The following is a 21761-nucleotide window of genomic DNA, read 5'->3' on the forward strand; positions in this document are numbered from 1 at the left end:
TGCTGGGTTCAAGCAATTCTCCTGCCTCAGCCTCCTGAGTAACTGGAATTACAGGTACCCGCCACCACACATGGCTAATTTTTTTGTATTTTTAGTAGAGACAGGGTTTCACCATGTTGGCCAGGCTGGTCTCAAATTCCAGACCTTGTGATCTGCCTGCCTCAGCCTCCTAAAGTGCTGCGATTACAGGTGTCAGCCACCAGGCCCGGCCTTTACTTTTATTTTTTGAGATGGAGTCTCACTCTGTCACTCAGGCTGGAGTGTAGTGGCATGATCTTGGCTCACTGCAGCCTCTGCCTCCCAAGTTCAAGTGATTCTCCTGCCTCAGACCCCCGAGACTCGCAGCCGGGACTGCAGGCATATACCACCATGCTGGCTATTTTTATTATTATTTTTATTTTTAGTAGAGACAAGGTTTCACCATGTTGGCCAGGCTGATCTTGAACTCTTGACGTCAGATGATCCGCCCGCCTGGGCCTCCCAAAGTGCTGGAATTGCCCAAGCATGAGCCACCAGGCCCAGCCCAGTTCCTGCCTTATGTCTCCAGCAGGTCTTAGCACACACCGGAGCACAACTGTCAATGCTGAGGCTCGGAGCAATTCAATCCAGCACTCCCTGTGCCCCCAGACACCATCACGTTACACGTCCACAATACAGAAATGAGTGTGATTCAGTTCCCACTCTCCAGGACCTCACGGTTCAACTCCAAGGATGACAAGCTCCACCTAACTGTGCTACGGCAGAGTATGAAACCTGCTATAGTAGAGGCAGAAATGCAGTTTGGGTGAAGGAGGGAAGGATGATGTCACAACTGGCTTTATCGCCTGGATGGCGGGTCTACTAGAAGTCGTGGGTGCAGGTATTTCACACGTGGCAGTTTCACGAGGGAAGGCACAGGAGCGACAAAGCACAGCATCTGTTTTCCAGATGGCAGAGCAACTGTCTGCTTGGGCTATGGGAGCATGGAGGTCCGAGATGAGCTGGAAGGTACCCTGGGGCTGGACTGAGAAAGCCTTGGGTGTCTGGGCAAGGAGTCAGAGAGTTCTAGATAATGAGGTGCCACCGAAGGCTTTCAAAGGAAGGGAGAAGCTATGAGGACGATGGGCCGTGGCAGAGAAATCCCATCCACTTTCAATAACCGGACAGAGGGTGCTTCATGGTGAGGGCCAACAAGGGGAAGGCCATGACGGAATCAAGCTGGATAATTATAAGACACGCTAAAAATAGACAGCCCCCAACCACGGATATCCTTTACGTGTGTGTGCCATGAAGAAAGCCTGAGCAGCCTCATTACGGCCTTTCAGCAATACTGACACATCTGCAAACTGATAGCAGCTTAGCGGCCCTACCACCAGGCAGATGATGGAACAGGCTTCCCCATGCCGCCTCAGGAAGGATAAACAAGGTCCAGCTGGGAAAGTCAGGTGACCTGAATTATAATAATAAAGATTTGTCTTCCCTAGAAAAGCCCTCCATAATCTCAACACTGGGTTCGGTCACCTGTCCCATTATTCACTCCACAGCATCAAACACCTTTCAATTGCTGCATTTTCACATGTGCAGTAAGGTGAGGATCTGCTTCGTTATTTGTACGTGGACAGTCTTCCCTATTAAACTGCAAGCTTCCTGAGAACAAACACCTTTCTCTCTTGATTCCTGCTGACATTACAGGAGCCTACGCCAGGCTCCTAAGTGCAAAGTAACTCATGAGCCTGCTAGGAGTCAGTCAGGAAATATGAAGTCAGTACTGCTCCATGCACCAGGACATAGACATGAGACATCAGTACCCGCAGGAGGCCCCCTGTAAACAAGAAAGGAAGCACCTTTCTTCTGGTTGTGTTCATGATACAGAAAACACTTCCCGGCCACCTTCCCTGGGCCAGGTATATGTACACCACTTCATATTTATACATAATCACATCTATTTGATTCTCCCACTGAAGTCTCACAGCCAGCCGGCAAAGCAGTGATCACACCTACTCTGCAGATGAGGAAACTGACACTCAGGTGCAGTGACCTGCCCAAGGTCATACAGGGTGGGGAGTGGTATCGTGGTGTGTCTGGGCTTTGAATCTAAGGCATTCCAGCCTGCATGGCCCACGCACCCCAACCACAGCAGTGAGTCTCAGGCCCTTTGTCTCTGCCTCCATGTCTATCACACATAACATTCAGGGGTGAGCAGGGACCAGTTCTAAATCACAGGGAAGGTCGTGGGTAGGGACTGAGTTTCCTACGGAGACTCTTGATACACGCCTGCCTCCGCTCCCCAGGACACATACTTGTACCACACCACTCTCCTCCCTGGAAAAGTGCTTTGTAAATCTAAGCATCATTATAATTTTAGACACTGGCCTCTCTCAATTCTTCTGCTGAAAGAAGCTGCTACCAGAAGTAGATACAAGTTTTAAGTGCAGAAGAATCCCCAGTGTGAGAAGGATGTCTATAAATGGAAGGGGTGCGTTAGAGTTTCGGGAAGTACTTATGGCTCCGTGTTTCACAGCAGGTATGTCTTTGATTCACATTCCATTTCTTTTCCCAACTCCTTCCACTAATTCAGCCTCAAGGACCCCTCCTCCTTCATACTGACACCAGGTGTCACAGGGATCAAAGTCGGTGGTCAAGGCCAAAGCAATACACAGCAGACATTATGAGGGGCGATTTACAGTGATGACGGCACCAAAATGCACAGTGGTGTCGAAGACTACGAAAACAAAAACAGCGGTCCACCAGGAAACTGGAAAAGTTGGAAACAGAAAATTCAAAAATACTTTGTGTTAAGAGGTTTGCTTTTAAAACATCCCTGAATATCCACCTAATCTTTGTAGTCAAAAAAAGAATTTCTATGGTTCTGAAGATTTTTAACTTCTGATCCTTTTTTTTTTCCCCTGGTCTACAATTTACAAGACAGTCTTTTACAGATTATCATCAGGCATCCTTCGAGAATAACTATCAACTATGTCTCAAAGAATTACAGAATCTGCGACTATGGAAACTGAAATAAGAAACAGTGTTCTCTGAAGAGAGGCTTACCAGAAGAGATAGGAAAGGAGAAATACGCCATTTGGGATAGTTTAAGTACTTAACAATGCTTTACTATTAATTTGGAATTATTATAAATGAGCAAATAAAAGCCGCTAGGTAATTCAAAGACCAGGGCTTTTTAATTAATCTACTGGCTTTACAGTTTGGGTTAAATACTTAGTAACTAACAGTATTTGTTGAGGGGATCTTGGGACTGTTTATTAAATCCTGTGAGACCAGCTCAATACTTGACCAGCCTCACTGTGGATACAAGCTATCATTCATCGTAATGATGAGTAACAGAGGCTGCCCAAGGGTCTGGGGATTTATTCTTGGTTCTGCCACGGTGATTCTGGCTAAGTATCAAAACAGTCTGGTTTCAACTGTAGCTTCTGCATGTATCCAAGCTAGGACGCTACCATTTGATACACATCCCTTGCAAATTGTATTGGGATTTTAAATATAACAATAAATTCACATTGGCCCTGTCACTTTCACTTGATCTAAATATTGGCTGACTCAATTGGTTAGACAGAGCCTTAAATGAAACAGGCATAGGAAAGTACTGTATAAAACCACACCTCCTTCCTGCCTTAGAGCAGGACGCTAAAGTCAATACAGATTGGCTGATCAGCTTTTTCCATAGCCACTGAATACACCTCTTTTCCTCAGAACCATCTCCCAATTCCATGATCTCAGTCATCAGGGAAAGCAAGTGAGCTTCTGAGTTACGTGAGCATGTATATGTCCCTACAAACACACATACACGAGTATGTACATAAACCCCCAGTTCATTTTCCCGAGAAAGCTGACCTGCCCTGCAGAAGGGGAACTGGAGAGCCACGTCGGGCTGTGAAAGGCTGCGCACGACCTGGCTAACCTCGGATGTGCCTGGGGGAAACGCTCTCCTTGGTCAGGAGTGCTTCCCCAACTCATGCTCGCTAAGTCTCTGCTGGGCGGCCTCCCCTTCTTCCCCTGAAGATTCCGACCAAAGTCTGTGTTCTTGACATCGGTCACCCAAAGACGACTGTTTAGTAGACGCTATCCGCAGAGGGATACATTCTTTAAAATAAGTAAAAACACATTAAAAGAAGATAAAGACTAGAACGAAAGGGAAGCATGGCACGGCGCAGGGCTGCCCCAGACACTGGAAAACAGATCCTCTACCTGCAAAGCCAACCGCACGATCCCGGAGGTGTAGGTCAGCATGCCGTGCAAGATCTCCAGCAGCGAGCACAGCAGGGCGGCTGACATCTCCTTGTCGTTTCTATTGTCCACATCTAAGCACAGTGTGGCCGTTTCAGTAAGCAGGTTACAGATGTGACCGACAAGTCCTGAGGGTAAAAAAGGAAAAGAAAAAACAAACTCATCATAAAGTACAGAAATGTGTCCCATGAACCAAACACAGAGGCACTCTGGCTCTGTGCTGAATAAACCCCAAGCAGTACTTCAGCTGTGCCAGATTCACTGAGGAAAGCTGTTTAAAATACAGGTTTCCGGGCCTCACTCCCAAGTCGTCTGCTAAGGAGCCGGGGGTGGAGCTGCAGAAAACACTTGTTAGAGAAGTTCTCCCACATGGTTTTGATGCAGAGGTTTCAAACCACAACCTGAGAAACACCATCTTGCACGGGCAGGCCTCACAGGGTCTGAGGACCCACAACAACGGTCCCCAGATTCTCGTTTGAAGGCAGTGTTCGGTGCATGACCAAGGACCACAGTGGACCCACGGGCCTGGCCGATCAGTGGGTCTACTAGCAACTGAGTGGTTTCAACAACACAGTTCAAAAATGTAAGATTCATTATCATTTTAAGAAACTTGAAATTCAGAAACTACCAGGTGCCATTGCTGTGTCTCTGCAAACCTTGTATTCAGTGTGGCTGGTCTTTACCAATGTTTAGTTTGACATAGTCTGTTACAACAAATGCATTTTCACATTTTGGGGGTGTTACTGTTTACATTTAAACTGACATTTTTATGCTATAGTATAGTGTTACCCTCTGAATTCACAAACATGAAATATAACAAAAGTGAAATAATGTCATAAACCTAAATGATGAATGAGAACTTTGGCACCAGCAGAGCACCTGAAATTCAAATGTCCCTTAAAAAAAAAGCGAATTTTCAAAGAAAAATATTTTATACGAGCAGATGGGGAAAAGCATGGCGAGAAGTCTGATGTGTCCAATGTGTATTAAAAGCTGTATTTTATTGGATGTGAAATCTGCTTGTCCCTAGTCCGGATCAGCAGCTGAATGGAAGCTCAGCTGTGCATAGCCACATAGATCTCGGTATCTGTTCCACAGTGCACCCTGTCATTTCCAGCAGAACAATCCAGTCTTCCTGACAACTGCAAAATTCTCATCAAATTATTAGCAGACTGCCGGGCGTGGTGGCTCATGCCTGTAATCCCAGCACTTTGGGAGGCTGAGGCGGGTGGATCACGAGAGATTGAGACCATCCTGGTCAACATGGTGAAACCCCGTCTCTACTAAAAATACAAAAAATTAGCTGGGCGTGGTGGCGCATGCCTGTAATCCCAGCTACTTGGGAGGCAGAGGCAGGAGAATTGCCTGAACCCAGGAGGCAGAGGTTGTGGTGAGCCGAGATCGCGCCATTGCACTCCAGCCTGGGTAACAAGAGCGAAACTCCATCTCAAAAAAAATATATATATATATAATCAGACTACAAAAGTGAACTAATTTCATCACTAAAGGCAGAGACTCACCAAAAAGATAGACACATCATTCAAAGTTATACTCCCTGTGGCAAAAAGCAGGTGTAAATCTCAAACAACTGCTAAGATGCTCATAAAAACAAAAACAAAATTGAGTTTCAAGGCTGAAAATAAACACACTTGAAAGTACAATGAATTACTCTCAAAATTTCCTTATCAAATGACAAGGTCTGAGAACCCACATCATCAATGGCACATGGCGCAGCAAAGCAATCATTACAGCATGGGTACTGTGCCACCAGGCACTCCTCAGAGGCCAGGAATCAGCACCTGGCGTCTGTGAGCCGTGGGTAGAGCAGAAGGGCTTGAAAACACAGTATCTGCTCCACACATGCTGCAAGAGAACAGGTTTGTCATTTGGGGTTCCTGATGACTTTGTGACATGTCATGCAGATGGTCAAAGGGGAAGGGGGTGAGTACTGGTGGAGTCCAGCTCTGTGAGCAGCAGAGAAGGACATGGATCTTTATGAAGCAGAGGTGGGCCCCAGAGCACCCATCTCAGCTACATACTGCTTACTTCAGAGTAAACAGCTGCTGGGTGTCAATGCTCTTCTTCCTTCAGTCTTCAAGGAAGGAGTGCAGAGAGGGAAGGCAATCAAATCCCTGCTGGGACGCAGATTATTTTCAGTCTGCTGCGTAAAAACAGGCAACGAATGCCCAGCTCTGACTTCACACACTGAAGTCACCAGCTCCCAAGGGAAGGTTCTCAGATAAGACAAGAAATGAAGTATAAGATAAAAATATTTCTCCACAACAGCGATAATGCTAGCAAAACCCATTAATATGATTTATAGGAAGCTGATCTCAGCCGTATTTTCAGTGTTCTTCATAGCCACAACTTTCACTTCAGGGTCCAAATGCCTGTTTTTCATGTTGAAATTTTTTTTTTATTAAAACACAGAAAGTCATGAGACAGTTCAGTAAAATGAACCTTCATTACCCTTTTCAACTATATCAACATTTTGACTATTTTATCTGTCTTGAAGCATTTTAAAGTGAGTACCAGACAACATCTGAGTTCTCCTGTAAATACTTATGTATAACAGATACTTTTTTTTTTTAACTACAATACAATTGCCACTTTAAAAATTAGTGTATTTCTAATATAGTCCTCAACTGTCTCAAAACTACATTTTTTTTTTTAACAATGAGTTTGTCTAAATCAGGATGTAAACCAGCTCCATCAATTCCACTTGTTCATGGACCTCAAGTCTCCTAATTTCTAACAGTCCTTCCTCTACTCACATTTTTTATCCCATGTATTTGTTGGATAAATTAGAATAGTTTTCTTGTAGACTTTCTCATGGAATTGTTCCTGTACCCCTACATCTCCCACAAATTGGTAACTGCACCTAGAGACTTGATTTAATTCAGGTTCGATTCCTTTGGTAATAATACCTGTGGATGGATCCTTTGGATTTCCTGTTGCACCTTGTCCGGAAAGAGACGCCATTTGTCTTAGTGAAGTTAAAACTGATCCATGGACTCAGGGTTGTTATTTTGAAAAGGAAAAGCAAGATAAATGTGAATAATTTCCTGTCATTTACAGGCTTTCAGAACAACGATTTTGGAGTGTTAGCAAAGACAACAGATAAGCAAGGTGGGAAGTGGGTAAGGTAGAGGAAGACAGATACTACCAAAGTCACTAACGCATTCATTTTGTAGCATCATGGTGAACATAATGGATTTTTAAATAATATGTATTATGGGTTCCAACTGATTTGAATTATTATTCATGCGTATGCTCAATATGTCCTAATTTTGGCCACTAAGAGCCCCTTGAAAGGATCCTTGTTTCTGCTATAGCAATGTGACTTGAGTTCATATTATAGAATTCCCATCTCTGACTGGACATTAAACACTTCTCCAAGAAGCCTGGTTTGGCTCAATGAGAATTTGTACTTAGAGACCATGGTCTGAGCACTCGGGAGGTTCACTGCTACTGAGTCACTGATTCAGTAAACGGAGATCTATCTCTTTAAGAAAAATGAGTTCAGGCAGATATTTCTAATGCCAGAGTGCATAAACAGACCCATAATTATATGGTCAAGTGAATTTCAACAAGAAACTTTTCAGAAAAAAAGAAATCCTTTTCAACAAAAAGAAGAAGAAAAGCTAAGTATCCAAACGGGGGGGAAAAGAGAGATACTTGACTACCACCTCACACAATACACAAAAACTAATTTCTTAAGATGAATGACAGATCTAAACATACAAGCTAAAATTACACAGGTTCTAAGAGAAAATGTAAGAGAAGACCTTTGCATCTAGGAGGTAGGCAGGATTTCTTGAGATCCCAAAACATCTGGTCTTTAAAAAAATTGGTGAGACTTCATTAAAAATTAAAGCTTTTGCAAATCAAAAGAAACTATTAAGAAATAAATAAGAAAGCCAAAGCCTAGGTGAAAACACACACTCTCTTTCTTTCTGTATGTGGGTATATATATGTGTGTGTCCAAAAACTTATATCCAGAATATACAAACAATTCCCACAACTTGTTTACAAAAAAAAAATTAAATTCTTAAAAAATGGGTAATATATGTGAACAGCCAGTTCACAAAAGATGTAACAGTCAATAAGGATATGAAAAGTGTTCAATATCACTATCATTGGGGAAATGCAAATCACCACACATACATATAAATAAGTATCATCTAAAAAACCAACACCAAACATCAGCAATGATGCCCAGCAACCAGGACTCACATATATTACTGATAAAAACAGTTGGCGTTTTTATTTCTAATAAATTTAAATATGCATTTACCATATTATCCAGAAATCCTACTCCAAGGTATTGATCCAAGTAAAAGGAATACGTATGTCCACATAAAGATTCATTAGAGCCTTATTCAAAATAGCCCCAAACCATGGCCGGGTGTGGTGGCTGATACTCATAATCCCAGCACTTTGGGAAGCCAAGGTGGGCTGATCACTTGAGGCCAGAAGTTCGAAACTGGCCTGGCCAACATGGTGAAACCCCATCTCTACTAAAAAGACAAAAAATTAGCTGGGCATGGTGGCACACACCTGTAATCCCAGCTACTCAAGAGGCTGAGGCAGGAAAATTGCTTGAACCCAGGAGGCGGAGGTTACAGCCAAGAGGCAGAGGTTATGGCCAAGATCTTGCCACTGCATTCCGGCCTGGGTAACAGGGTGTGACTCTGTCACACACACACACACACACACACACACACAAAAGCCCCAAATTAGAAACAGCCCAGGTATCCATCAACAGGAGACTAAACAAATTGAGATATAATCATACAATGGACTATTACTCAGCAACTAAAAACCTCAAACACTGAACTTTACAAGAACATAGATGAATCTCAAAAATAAAAAAAATGCTGAGAGATAAATTCCAAAAATTAAAGAATTCTATGAAGTAAGTTGTCTGAACACATTTATTTAAGGTTCTAAAGAAAACTTGTGTCTATTGATTGGGATCAGAAGTTACTTCTAGGAGAGAGGAAGATGGAATTTTCTAGGGTGAGAGAAATGGTCTATACTTTGATGGGGTGTTGGTTACAGCAGTGCATGCGTTTTTCAAAACAAATGTAAGATCTGTACCTTTTACTGAATATAAAATATACTTAAGTTAGAAAATGCAGAGCTAAGAAAAAACAGGTTGAGACAAACTAGAGGAACGCTTGAGGGAGATAAATGAAACAGTGTGTGCTGTTAACAGAATCTACTGAGCGTCTGCTCTGTTCCTGGCACTACATTCTCACTGGAAGAAATGGGGGAGTGAGTTTCCAGGTAATTTAACGTTAACTTTTTTTTTTTTTTTGAGACGGAGTTTTTCACTCTTGTTACCCAGGCTGGAGTTCAATGGCACGATCTCGGCTCACCGCAACCTCCGCCTCCTGGGTTCAGGCAATTCTCCTGCCTCAACCTCCTGAGTAGCTGGGATTACAGGCACGCGCCACCATGCCCAGCTAATTTTTTTGTATTTTTAGTAGAGACGGGGTTTCACCATGTTGACCAGGATGGTCTCGACCTCTTGACCTCATGATCCACCTGCCTCGGCCTCCCAAAGTGTTGGGATTACAGGTGTGAGCCACCGCGCCCGGCCAACATTAACTTTTAAGATGTAACAAAGGGGCATCCAGACAGCCAATGCCCAAGGAGATTAAACCCTGAAAACCTTAAAAACCCAGAAGAAAAGCAGTAAAATATGATCCGAGAGAACGGAAGATCTCCCAAAGGACAGTCAGCTTTACAAGAAACGGAGTCAAAGACTTGGGGTTAAATAAGTCCCAGACAGGGGCAAGGATTTACAGAGAAAATAAAGGCAAAGGTGCTTATATAATAGAGTAGGAATCATGACAATATGAAGTAATGGATATCAAGGAATAACTAGAATTAAAAAGAAAATGTGTGTCAGGAACGCCTAGTTGGATGTCTTCAAAATGGAAGAATAGGTCGTCTTAGGCTTCACCATGCTCCACAGAAAGTTCTACCAACAAATATTCACAGATATGAACACTTTGGTAAAATCCTCCAGAACTGAGGCCACCTGTGTGGTTTATGGAACTTTTCCACATGAAAAGGATAGGAGAAAGGGACTTATTTTGGCTATGCCACGCTTCCTCCTCCCAGAGGTCGGCACAGTGTCACAGAGAGAGGATTCTCCAGGGATTGGGGTTTCTACAGAGGAAAAAGAAAACCAAAGGGGGACAACCATCTTCCCTAACATTCTGTGACATTTTCCAGAAAGCCACTCCTATCTTACCTCACAGGGAACACAGGAGAAAATGGTACCACTAGACCAATGGGATTAGGCAGACACAAAGAAAAGAGGTGGAGTCCAGAGCAAACAGGACATAAGATACAGTGTTAGCTTTGGGTACCTGTCAGCAGCAGCGCCCAATCAGTTAATAATCCATCCGACTTGAAAAGCTGAGCCAGTCATTCCAGAAGTGTTCCAAAGTTCTACCTAGCTTAAATCCCTACACAGCCAGCTTCCAGGACCAGCATCACACCTTGCCCAAAAGCCTTGCATCCAGGGAGAAAGGCAATTGTCACAGCAAATCCACAAAGAGCAGGGGCTCTATCAGACACACCCAGAAGTTTAAACAGGACTCAGTTCAGCTTCAAGGCTCACCTCAAGAGCCTGCCTGGACAGAGAGACAAAACCCAACTGTGCATTTCTTTTTTTTTTTTTTTTTTTGAGACGGAGTTGCGCTCTTGTTACCCAGGCTGGAGTGCAATGGCGCGATCTCGGCTCACCGCAACCTCCGCCTCCTGGGCTCAGACAATTCTCCTGCCTCAGCCTCCTGAGTAGCTGGGATTACAGGCACGCGCCACCACGCCCAGCTAGTTTTTTTTTTGTATTTTTAGTAGAGACGGGGTTTCACCATGTTGACCAGGATGGTCTCGATCTCTCGACCTCGTGATCCACCCGCCTCAGCCTCCCAAAGTGCTGGGATTATAGGCTTGAGCCACCGTGCCCGGCCTCCAACTGTGCATTTCTAATGAACATAGCAGCTGCTCCCATCCATTCCAAACAGCATCCTGATCACAACCTTTCCAGCAACTCTGTTCAACTGCTGAACTCATATAGTAAAACTACCCAGAGAATATACTCCCATGGCCCAGCCCAATCACAGGCCACTATATTGCCAGGGATCAACCAGCTGTTCTCACTGGATAGAAAAGCCCAGCCAACTTCCTCATTGAAATTGAAAGCAAAGGCAATGGCCTAGCCATCTAGAGAGCCCAAAACAAACCCTGCCTGCTCATGGCCATTAAAGTTGGCTTATCTACAATAAAAGCTAAATGAAATAGTAAAGGTCTATCCCTGCCAAACAAACAAAACACCTTAAAAACCTAAAAACATGGCTGTCTCCTTAACTGCACAAATACCAACACAAGAACAAGAATAACAAAGAATCAGGAAATCGTAATATCCCCAAAAGAAAATAACAAAACTCCTACAACAGACCCTAAAGAAAGGGTCAAATTTTATCAACAGAAATACTAGAGACAATACTAAACTGCAAAGTGTGAACAAAAAGCTTCAACATCAGACTCCCTCAAACTGATGAATCAGTGAACTTGAAGATAAAACAACTGAAACTATCCAATCAGAACTGCAAATAAATAAATAAGAGTGAATAAAGCCCACAGGGAGTATGGAATATCAATAAGAGACCTAACCCATGCATAAGAGAAATTCAAGAAGGAATAACAGAGAAAAAAATCCAGAAAGCACTTTTAAAGGAAATAATGGCTGAAAACTTTCTTAAATTTAGGGGTAGATGCCAACTTTCAGGTAGAGGAAGCACAGAGGTCTCCAATCAAAGTAAACCTAAAGAAGAGTTACCAGGACACATAATCAAATTATGAAAACTCGAAGAAAAAATGTGGAGAGCAACAATTAACATTACATCCAAGGGAGTTTCAATACAACTCTCAGCAGATTTCTTAACAGAATTTCTGCAGGGCAGGAGAGAGGGGGATGACTTATTCGAAGTGCTGAAGGAAAATAAGGCTGTCAAACAAGAATACTTTACCCAACAAAGCTGCCTTTCCAAAATAAAAGAGAAAAACTTCCCAGATAAACAAATGCTAAAGGAATTCATCATTACTAGGTCTGCCTTACCTGACTGGCTACAGGGAGTTCTTTAAGTTAGAACAAAAAACCACTAATTAATAACATAAAACACAGAAAAAAATCACAAAACTCAATGATATATGTAATACAAAGCCATATTCAGGATACTTTAGAACTCTATTGGTGGCACATAAAGCAGTTTTACTCCTAGTATGAAGGTTCCAGGGAAAAAACTACTAATAATAACTATATCTAAAATAAATTGTTAAGAAATGCATATTATAAAATGATGTAAATTCTAGTATCAGAAACCTGACATGGGGGCAATAAAAGTATAAAGTTGTACACAAAGTTAAGAGGTTATTGGCTTGGAACAGACTGATATAAGATGTTCTACATAAGCCTCATGGTAATCACAAAATAAAAATAGATATAGACACACAAAACAAAAATAGAAAAGATTGAAAGCATATCACTATAGAAAACCATCAAACTGCAGAGGAAGGCAAGAAAGGAAGAAAGAAACAAAACAACTAATAAAATGACAGAAGGACTTACCTATCAATAATTACCTTGAATGTAAGTGAATTAAATTCTCCAACAAAAAGACACAGAGTAACAGAATGATTTAAACAAACAAACAAACAAACAAAAAAAAAAACAAAACAAAATCCAAAAGACAAGACCCAACTATAAGCTGCCTATAAGACACTCACCTCACTTTTAAGGACACATACAAACTCAAACTAAGAAAGTGGAAAAAGATATTCCATGCAAAGGGAAACCAAAAGAGGGCAGGGATACTTATATTTATGTAAAACAAAACAGATTTTAAACCAAAATCACAGAAAAAAACAATGTAAACTTTCATATAATAAAAGGGTCAATTCAACAACTGTAAATATATATGCACCCAACATCAGAGTTCCTAAATATATAGAGCAAATACTAAAAGATCTAAAGGGAGAGATAGACTGCAATACAAGAAGAGTATGGGACTTATCCAACTTACAGAAATGGACAAATTATCCAGACAGAAAATTAGTAAGAAAACACAGGACTTGAACAACACTTTAGAATGAACAAATAGACATATGCAGAACATTCCATTCAACAACAACAAACTATACATTCTTCTCAAGCACACATGGAACATTCTTCAGAACAGATTACATGTGAGAAAAAGTCTTGACAAGTTTTATCAGTATTCACAAATTTAAGAAGACTGACATTATAGCAAGTACCTTTACCAACTAGAAAGGTAAGAAACTGAAAAATCAACAACAGGAGTAATTTTGGAAAATTGACAAATACATGAAAAACAACACATTCCTGAACAATCAATGAGTTAATGTATAAATTAAACAGGAAATTTTTTAAAAATTGAGACAAATAAAAATGGAGATAAAAAATACTAAAACTTTTGGGATACAGCAAAAACAGTTCTACAAAAAAAGTTTATTGCAATAAGTGCCTATATCAAGAAAGATCTCAAATCAAAAAACTTAATATTATGCCTCAAAAAATAAAAGAATAAACTAAGCTCAATTTTAGCAGAAAAATATCAGCAGAAAACAATGAAACAAAACTAGAAAAGCAATAGTAGGTAAACTAAAACTTGTGGGTGTTTTTGAAAAAAAAAATTGAGAAACCTTTAGCTAGACTAAGCAAAAAAAAAACAGATGACTCAAATAAATAAAATCAAAAATGAAAGAGAAGACATTAAACAGAAATATAAAGACTCATAAAAGACTACTATAAACAATTAAATGCCAAAAAAATTAAATAACTGAGAAGAAAGAATGTATTCCTAAACACATATAACCTATTAAGATTGAATCATGAAGAAAAAAAATTTGAGCCAGGCATGGTGGCTCATGCCTGTATTCCCAGTACTTTGTGAAGTGAAGGCAGGCAGATCACCTGAGATCAGGAGTTCTAGATCAGCCTGGCCAACACGATGAAACCCCATCTCTAATAAAAATATAAAAATTTACCAGGTCTGGTGGTACATTCCTGTAATACCAGCTACTGTGGAGGCTAAAGCAAGAGAATCACTTGAACCCAGGAAGCAGAGGTTGCAATGATCAGAGATCACACCACTGCACTCCAGTCTATGTGACAGAGCAAGACTCTGTCAAAAAAAAAAAAAAATCTGAACAGATCAAAAGAAGATAAAATAAATAAAGAAGAGTCTTTTGTAAATGAAAAGCCCAGGACCTAATGGCTTCAGTGTTGAATTCTACCAGACTTTTAAAGAAAACCTAATACAAATCCTTCACAAACTCTTCCAAAAAATAAAAGAGGAAATGATACTCCCAAATTGTTTTTATGAGCCCAGCATTACCCTCATACCAAAGCCAGACAAGGATATCACAAGAATAGAAACTTACAGGCAAATGTCTTTGATAAATACAGATGTAAAAATACTCAATACAATACTAATAAACTGAATTCAAAAATACATTAAAAGAATCTTTCACTATGAGATTTGTCTCTGGCATGCAAGGATGGTTCAATATATGCAAATCAATAAATACATCAAATAAGAATGAAGGAAAAAAATTATATAATCAACAGATGCATAGAAATAATTTTACATCCTTTGCCTACTTTCTGATGGGGTATGTTTTTGCTTTTTTTTTTTTTTTTTTGTAAGTTTGTTTAAGTTCTTTGTAGACTGAATATTAGCCCTTTATCAGATGCGTAGATTGCAAACGTTTTTTTCCATTCTGTTGGTTGCCGGTTCACTCTAATGGTAGTTTCCTTTGTTGTGCAGAAGCTCTTAAGCAGGCGTCCCCAAACTTTTTACACAGGGGGCCGATTCACTGTCCCTCAGACTGTTGGAGGGCCGCCACATACTGTGCTCCTCTCACTGACCACCAATGAAAGAGGTGCCCCTTCCTGAAGGGCGGTGGGGGGCCAGATAAATGGCCTCAGGGGGCCGCATGCGGCCTGCGGGGCCGTAGTTTGGGGATGCCTGCTCTTAAGTTTAATTACATCCTAGAAGACATTTATGCAGCCAACAAACATATGAAAAAATGCTCATCATCACTGGTCATCAGAGAAATGCAAATCAAAACCACATTGAGATACCATCTTATGTCAATTAGAATGGTGATCACTAAAAAATCTGGAGACAACAGATGCTGGAGAGGATGTAGAGAAATAGGAACTATTTAACACTGTTGGTGGGAGTGCAAATTAGTTCAACCATTGTGGAGGACAGTGTGGCGATTCCTCAAGGATCTAGAACTAGAAACACCATCAGACCCGGCAATCCCATTACTAGGTACATACCCAAAGGATTAGAAATCATTCTATTATAAAGACACATGCAAACGTATATTCATTGTGGCACTGTTTACAATAGCAAAGACTTGGAACCAACCCAAATGCCCATCAGTGATAGTCTGGATAAAGAAAACGCAGCACATATACACCATGGAATACTATGTAGCCAAAAAAAGGATGAGTTCATGCCCTTTGCAGGAACATTGATGAAGCTGAAAACCATCATTCTCAGCAAACTGACACAGGAACAGAAAACCAAACACCGCATGTTCTCAGTCATAAGTGGTTGCTGAATGGTGTGAACACATGGACACAAGGAGGGGAACATCATGCACCAGGGCCTGTTGGGGGGCGGGGAGATAGCGGGAATAGCCAGGGTTGCGGGGGTTAGGGAGGGATAACATTAGGAGAAATACCTAATGTAGATGACAAGAGGATGGATGCAGTAAACCACCATGGCATGTGTATTTTAACAATCTTGCACAATCTGGACATGTACCCCAGAACTTAAAGTATAATAAAAAATAATTTGACAAAATTCAACATCTTTTCATGATTAAAAATGCTCAACAAATCAATGTACCTCAACACAATAAAGGACATATATGATAAGCACAGCTAGCATTATATTCAACGATAAAAAAATAAAACATTTTCTTCTAACATCCAGGAGAACACAAGGATGCCCACTCTTCCCACTTACATTGAACACAGTATTGGAAGACCTTAGCAGAGTAATTAGGAAAAAAAAAAAAAAAAAAAAAAAATCCAAATAAAAAAGGAAGAAGTGGAATTGTTGCTGTTTGTCAACAATACAATCTTGTATATGGAAAACCCTAAAGATTCCACCACAAAATTGCTAGAACTAATAAATACAGGCCAGGCACAGTGGCACACACCTGTAATCCCAACAATTTGGGAGGCCAAGGTGGGAAGATCATTTGAGGTCAAGAGTTCAAGAACAGCCTGTCCAACACAGTGAAAGCCTGTTTCTACTAAAAATATAAAAATTAGCCGGGTGTGATGGTGGTGCCTGTAATCCCAGCTACAGGGGGATAAGGTAAAAGAATCGCTTGAACCAGGTAGGTGGAGGTTGCAGTGAGCTAAGATTGTGCCACTGAACTCCAGGCTGAGCAACAGAGTAAGATTCTGTTTCAAAAAAAAGAAAAGGAAAGAAAAGAAAAAAAGAAAAGAAAACCGAATACAGCGATATTTATTCAAAAAAAAAAACAAACATCACTAAGTTGTAGGATACAAAATCAACACAAAAAGCAGTAGTGTTTCTACACACTAACAACAAACTTTCTAAAAAAAGAAATTTTTTAAATGTCATTTACAATAGTTGTAAAAAATACTCAGAAATAAATTTAGGATAGTGAAAGAACTGTACCTGGAAAACTATAGAAAATTAAAAAGAAAAAGAAAAGAAATGAACAAAAACACAAATAAAGAGAAAAATGTCCCATGTTCATGGATTGGAGGAACTGATATTGTTAAAATATCCATTCTGCCTAAAGCAATCAACAGATTCAATGCAGCAATCCCTAATAAAATTTCAAAGGCATTATTCATAAAAATAGTCAAAACAACTGTAAAAGTCGAATGGAACCACAAAATAAATTCATATGGAGCCCCTAAATGGCCAAAGCAATATTAAACAAAAAGAACAAAGCTAGAGATGTCACATTTCCTAATCTTTCTTTCTTTCTTTCTTTTTTTTTTTTGAGACAGACTCTCGCACTGTCACACAGGCTGTAGTGCAGTGACGCGATCTTGGCTCACAGCAACCTCCAACTCCTGGGTTCAGGCAATTCTCCTGTCTCAGCCTGCCAAGTAGCTGGGACTACAGGTGTGCACCACCATGCCTGGTTAACTTTTTTTTGGAATTTTTAGTAGAGACAGGGTTTCACCATGTTTGCCAAGATGGTTTTGATCTCTTGACCTAGTGATCTACCTGCCTCAGCCTCCCAAAGTACTGGGATTACAGGCGTGAGCCTGGCCCCACACTTTCTAATTTTAAAATATACTACAAAGCAATAGTAACTTAAAAAGCATGGTACTGGTATAAAAATAGAATAGACAGGCACTGGCAAGATGGCAGAATAGGAACAGCTCTGGTCTGCAGCTCTAAGCAAGACTGACACAGAAGGTAAATGATTTCTGCATTTCAAACTGAGGTACCTGGTTCATCTCACTGGGACAGGTTGGACAGTGGGTGCAGCCCACGGAAGTTGAGCCAAAGCAGGATGGGGCATCACCTCACCCAGGAAGCGCAAGGGGTCAGGGGTTTCTCTCCCCTAGCCAAGGAAAGCTGTAAGAGACTGTACCAGGGAGAAGGGTGCATTCCAGCCCAGACACTGCACTTTTCCCATGGTCTTCAGAACTGGCAGACCAGGAGATTCCCTCTGTAGCCGACACCAGCAGGGCCCTGGGTTTCAAGTACAAACTGGGTGGCCGTTTGGGCAGACACCAAGCTAGCTGCAGGAGTTTTTGTTTTTTTCCCCATACCCCAGCGGCACCTGAATTGCCGGTAAGAAAGAACCGTTCACTCCTCTAGAAAGGGGGCTGAAGCCAGGGAACCAAGAGGCCTGACCTGCGGAGGTCACACTGCCATGGAGCCCAGCAAGCTAAGATGCACCGATTTGAAATTCTCACTACCAGGATAGCAGTCTGGGACACTACAGCTTGGTGGGTGGAGGGGTATCTGCCATTGCTGAGGCTTGAGTAGGCAGTTTTACCCACAGGGTGTAAACAAAGCCGCTGGGAAGTTCGAACTGGGCAGAGCCCACTGCAGCTCAGCAAGGCTGTTGCAGCCAGAGTGCCTGCCTAGATTCCTCCTCTCTGGGCAGGCATCACTAAAAAAAAAACGCAGCAGCCCAGTCAAGGACTTATAGATAAAACCCCCATCTCCCAGGGAAAGAGCACCTGGGGGAAGGGATGGCTGTGGGCACAGCTTCTGCAGATATGAACATCCCTGCCTCACAGCTCTCAAGGCAGCAGCTGATCTCCCAGCACAGCGTTTGAGCTCTTATAAGGGAAGATTGCCACCTCATCTGGGTTCCTGAAACCCATGTATCCTGATTAGAAGACACCTCCCGGTAGGGGCATCTCATACAGGAAAGCTCTGGCTGGCATCTGTCCAGTTCCCCTCTGGGACAAAGCTTCCAGAGAAAGGAACAGGCAGCAATCTTTGCTGTTCTGCAGCTTCTACCAGTGATTCCCAGGCAACCAGGGTTTGCAGCAGACCTCCAGCAAATTCCAGCACACCTGCAGCAGAGGGGCCTGATGGTTAGAAGGAAAACTAACAAACAGAAACAAATAATATCAATATCAACAAAAAGGATGTCTACTCTAAGACCCCATCCAAAGGTCACCAACATCAAAGATCAAAAGAAGATAAATCCATGAAGATGGGGAGAAACCAGCACAAAAAGGCTGAAAATTTCAAAAACACGAATGCCTCTTCTCCTCGAAAGGAATACAACTCCTAGGCAGTAAGGGAACAAAACTGAACAGAGAATTAGTTTGACTAATTGACAGAAGTAGGCTTCAGAAGGGGGTAATAACAAACTCCTCCGAGCTAAAGGAGCATGTTCTAACCCAATGCAAGGAAGCTAGGAACCTTAAAAAAGGTTAGGTGAAATGCTGACTAGAATAACCACCTTACCAAGGAACATAAAAGATCTAATGGAGCTGAAAAACACAGCAAGAGAACTTCAAGAAGCATACACAAGTATCAATAGCCAAATCAATCAAGCAAAAGAAAGATTATCAGAGAATGAAGATCAACTCAATGAAATAAAGCAAGAAGATTAAAGAAAAAAACAGTAAAAAGGAAGGAACAAGGCCTCCAAGAAATATGGGACCATGTGTAAAGGTCAAAACTACCTTTGATTGGTGTACCCGAAAGTGATGGGGAGAATGGCACCAAGTTGACACTCTTCAGAATATTATCCAGAACTTCCCCAGCCTGGCAAGGTAGGCCAACATTCAAATTCAGAAAATGCAGAGAACACCACAAGATACTCCTCAAGAAGAGCAACCCCAAGAGGTATAATCGTCAGATTCACCAAAGCTTAAATAAAGGAAAAAATGTTAAGGGCAACCAGAGAGAAAAGTCAGGTTACCCACAAGGGAAGCCCATCAGACTAAAAGCAGATCTCTCAGCAGAAACCCTACAAGCCAGAAGAGACTAGGGGCCAATATTCAACATCCTTAAGGAAAAGAATTTTCAACCCAGAATTTCATATCCAACCAACAAAGCTTTATAAGAGAAGGAGAAATAAAATCCTTTCCAGAGAAGCAAATGCTGAAGGATTTTGCCATTACCAGGCCTGCCTTACCAGAGTTCCTGAAGAAAGCACTAAACATGGAAAAGAACAACCAGTACCAGCCACTGCAAAAACATACCAAATTATATTGATCAACATTATGAAGAAACTGCATCAACTAAAGGGCAAAATAACCAGCTAGCATCATAATGACAGGATCAAATTCACATATAACAATATTAACCATAAATGTAAACGGGTTAAATGCCCCAATTAAAAGACACAGACTGGCAAATTGGATAAAGAGTCAAGACCTGTCTGTGTGCTGTATTTAGGAGACCCATCTCACATACAAAGACACACATAGCCTCAAAATAAAGGGATGGAGGAAGATTTACCAAGCAAATGGAAAGCAAAAATAGCAGGGGTTGCAATCCTAGTCTCCAGTAAAACAGACGTTAAACCAACAAAGATCAAAAGAGACAAAGAAAGCCATTACATAATGGTAAAGGGATCAATGCAACAAGAAGAGCTAACTATCCTAAATATTTATGTACCCAATATAGGAGCACCCAGATTCATAAAGCAAGCTCTTAGAGACCTACAAAGAGACTCAGACTCCCACACAATAATAGTGGGAGACTTTAACATCCCACTATCAATATTAGACAGATCAATGAGACAGAAAATTAACGAGGATATCCAGGACTTGAACTCAGATCTGGACCAAGTGGATGTAACAGACATCTACAGAACTCTCCACCTCAAATCAATAGAATATACATTATTCTCAGCACTACATCACACTTATTCTGAAATTGACCACATAATTGGAAGTAAAACACTCCTCAGCAAATGCAAAAGAATGGAAATCCTAATAGTCTCTCAGACTACAGTGCAATCAAATTAGAACTCAGGATTAAGAAACTCACTCAAAACCACACAATGACATGGAAACTGAACAACCTGCTTCTGAATGTCTACTGGGTAAATTACTAAATTAAGACGGAAATAGACATGTTCTTTGAAACCAATGAGAACAAAGACAGAAAGTACCAGCATCTCTGGGACACATTTAAAGCTGTGTGTAGAGGGAAATTTATAGCACTAAATGCCCATGAGAGAAAGCAGGAAAGATCTAAAATTGACACCCTAACATCCCAATTAAAGGAACTAGAGAAGCAAGAGCAAACAAATTCAAAAGCCAGCAAAGGACAAGAAATAACTAAGATCAGAGCAGACCTGAAGGAGACAGAGACAAAAAAAAATCCTTAAAAAAAAAAAAAAAAAATCAATGAATCCAAAGTGGTAGGGGGGTGTGTTTGTGTGTGTGTGTGTGTGTGTGTGTGTGTGTGTGTGTGTGTGTGTTTTAAAGAAAGATCAACAAAATAGACTGGTAATAAAGTTTAATAAAGAAGAAAAGAGAGAAGAATCAAATTGACACAATAAAAAATGACGAAGGGGATACTACCACCAATCCCACAGAAATACAAACTACCATCAGAGAATACTATAAACACCGCTACGTAAATCAACTAGAAAATCTAGAAGAAATTGATAAATTGCTGAACATAGACACCCTCCCAAGACTGAACCAGGAAGAAGTCAGACCTGAATAGGCCAACAAGTTCTGAAATTGAGGCAGTAGTCAACAGCCTACCAACCAAAAAATGTCCAGGACCAGATGGATTCACAGCCAAACTCTACCAGTGGTACAAAGAGAAACTGGTACCACTCCTTCAGAAACTTTTCCAAACAATAGAAAAAGAGGAACTTTTTCCTAACTCATTTTATGAGGCCAGCATCATCCTGGTACCAAAACCTGGCAGAGATACAATCAAAAATGAAAATTTTAGGCCAATATCCCTGATGAACAT

The 21761-nt window shown here is 41.2% G+C and overlaps 1 protein-coding gene across 11 annotated transcripts in view; it reads right to left on the reverse strand.

The window, feature by feature from the left end:
- Window positions 1–21761, reverse strand: part of ULK4 (unc-51 like kinase 4) — a 621709-nt gene that overhangs the window by 199197 nt on the left and 400751 nt on the right. For 10 of the 11 annotated variants that reach the window (XM_039461864.2, XM_074406079.1, XM_074406080.1 and 7 more), the window contains one exon: window positions 4189–4355. In XM_039461864.2, coding sequence (XP_039317798.1) covers window positions 4189–4355 — 167 coding nt within the window. Of the gene's footprint in view, window positions 1–4188; window positions 4356–21761 lie in introns of those variants that run through there. The other variant, XM_074406081.1, reaches the window with a different exon arrangement.

Source organism: Saimiri boliviensis, chromosome 9 (genome assembly GCF_048565385.1).
Source record: "Saimiri boliviensis isolate mSaiBol1 chromosome 9, mSaiBol1.pri, whole genome shotgun sequence".
Lineage (NCBI taxonomy): Eukaryota > Metazoa > Chordata > Mammalia > Primates > Cebidae > Saimiri > Saimiri boliviensis.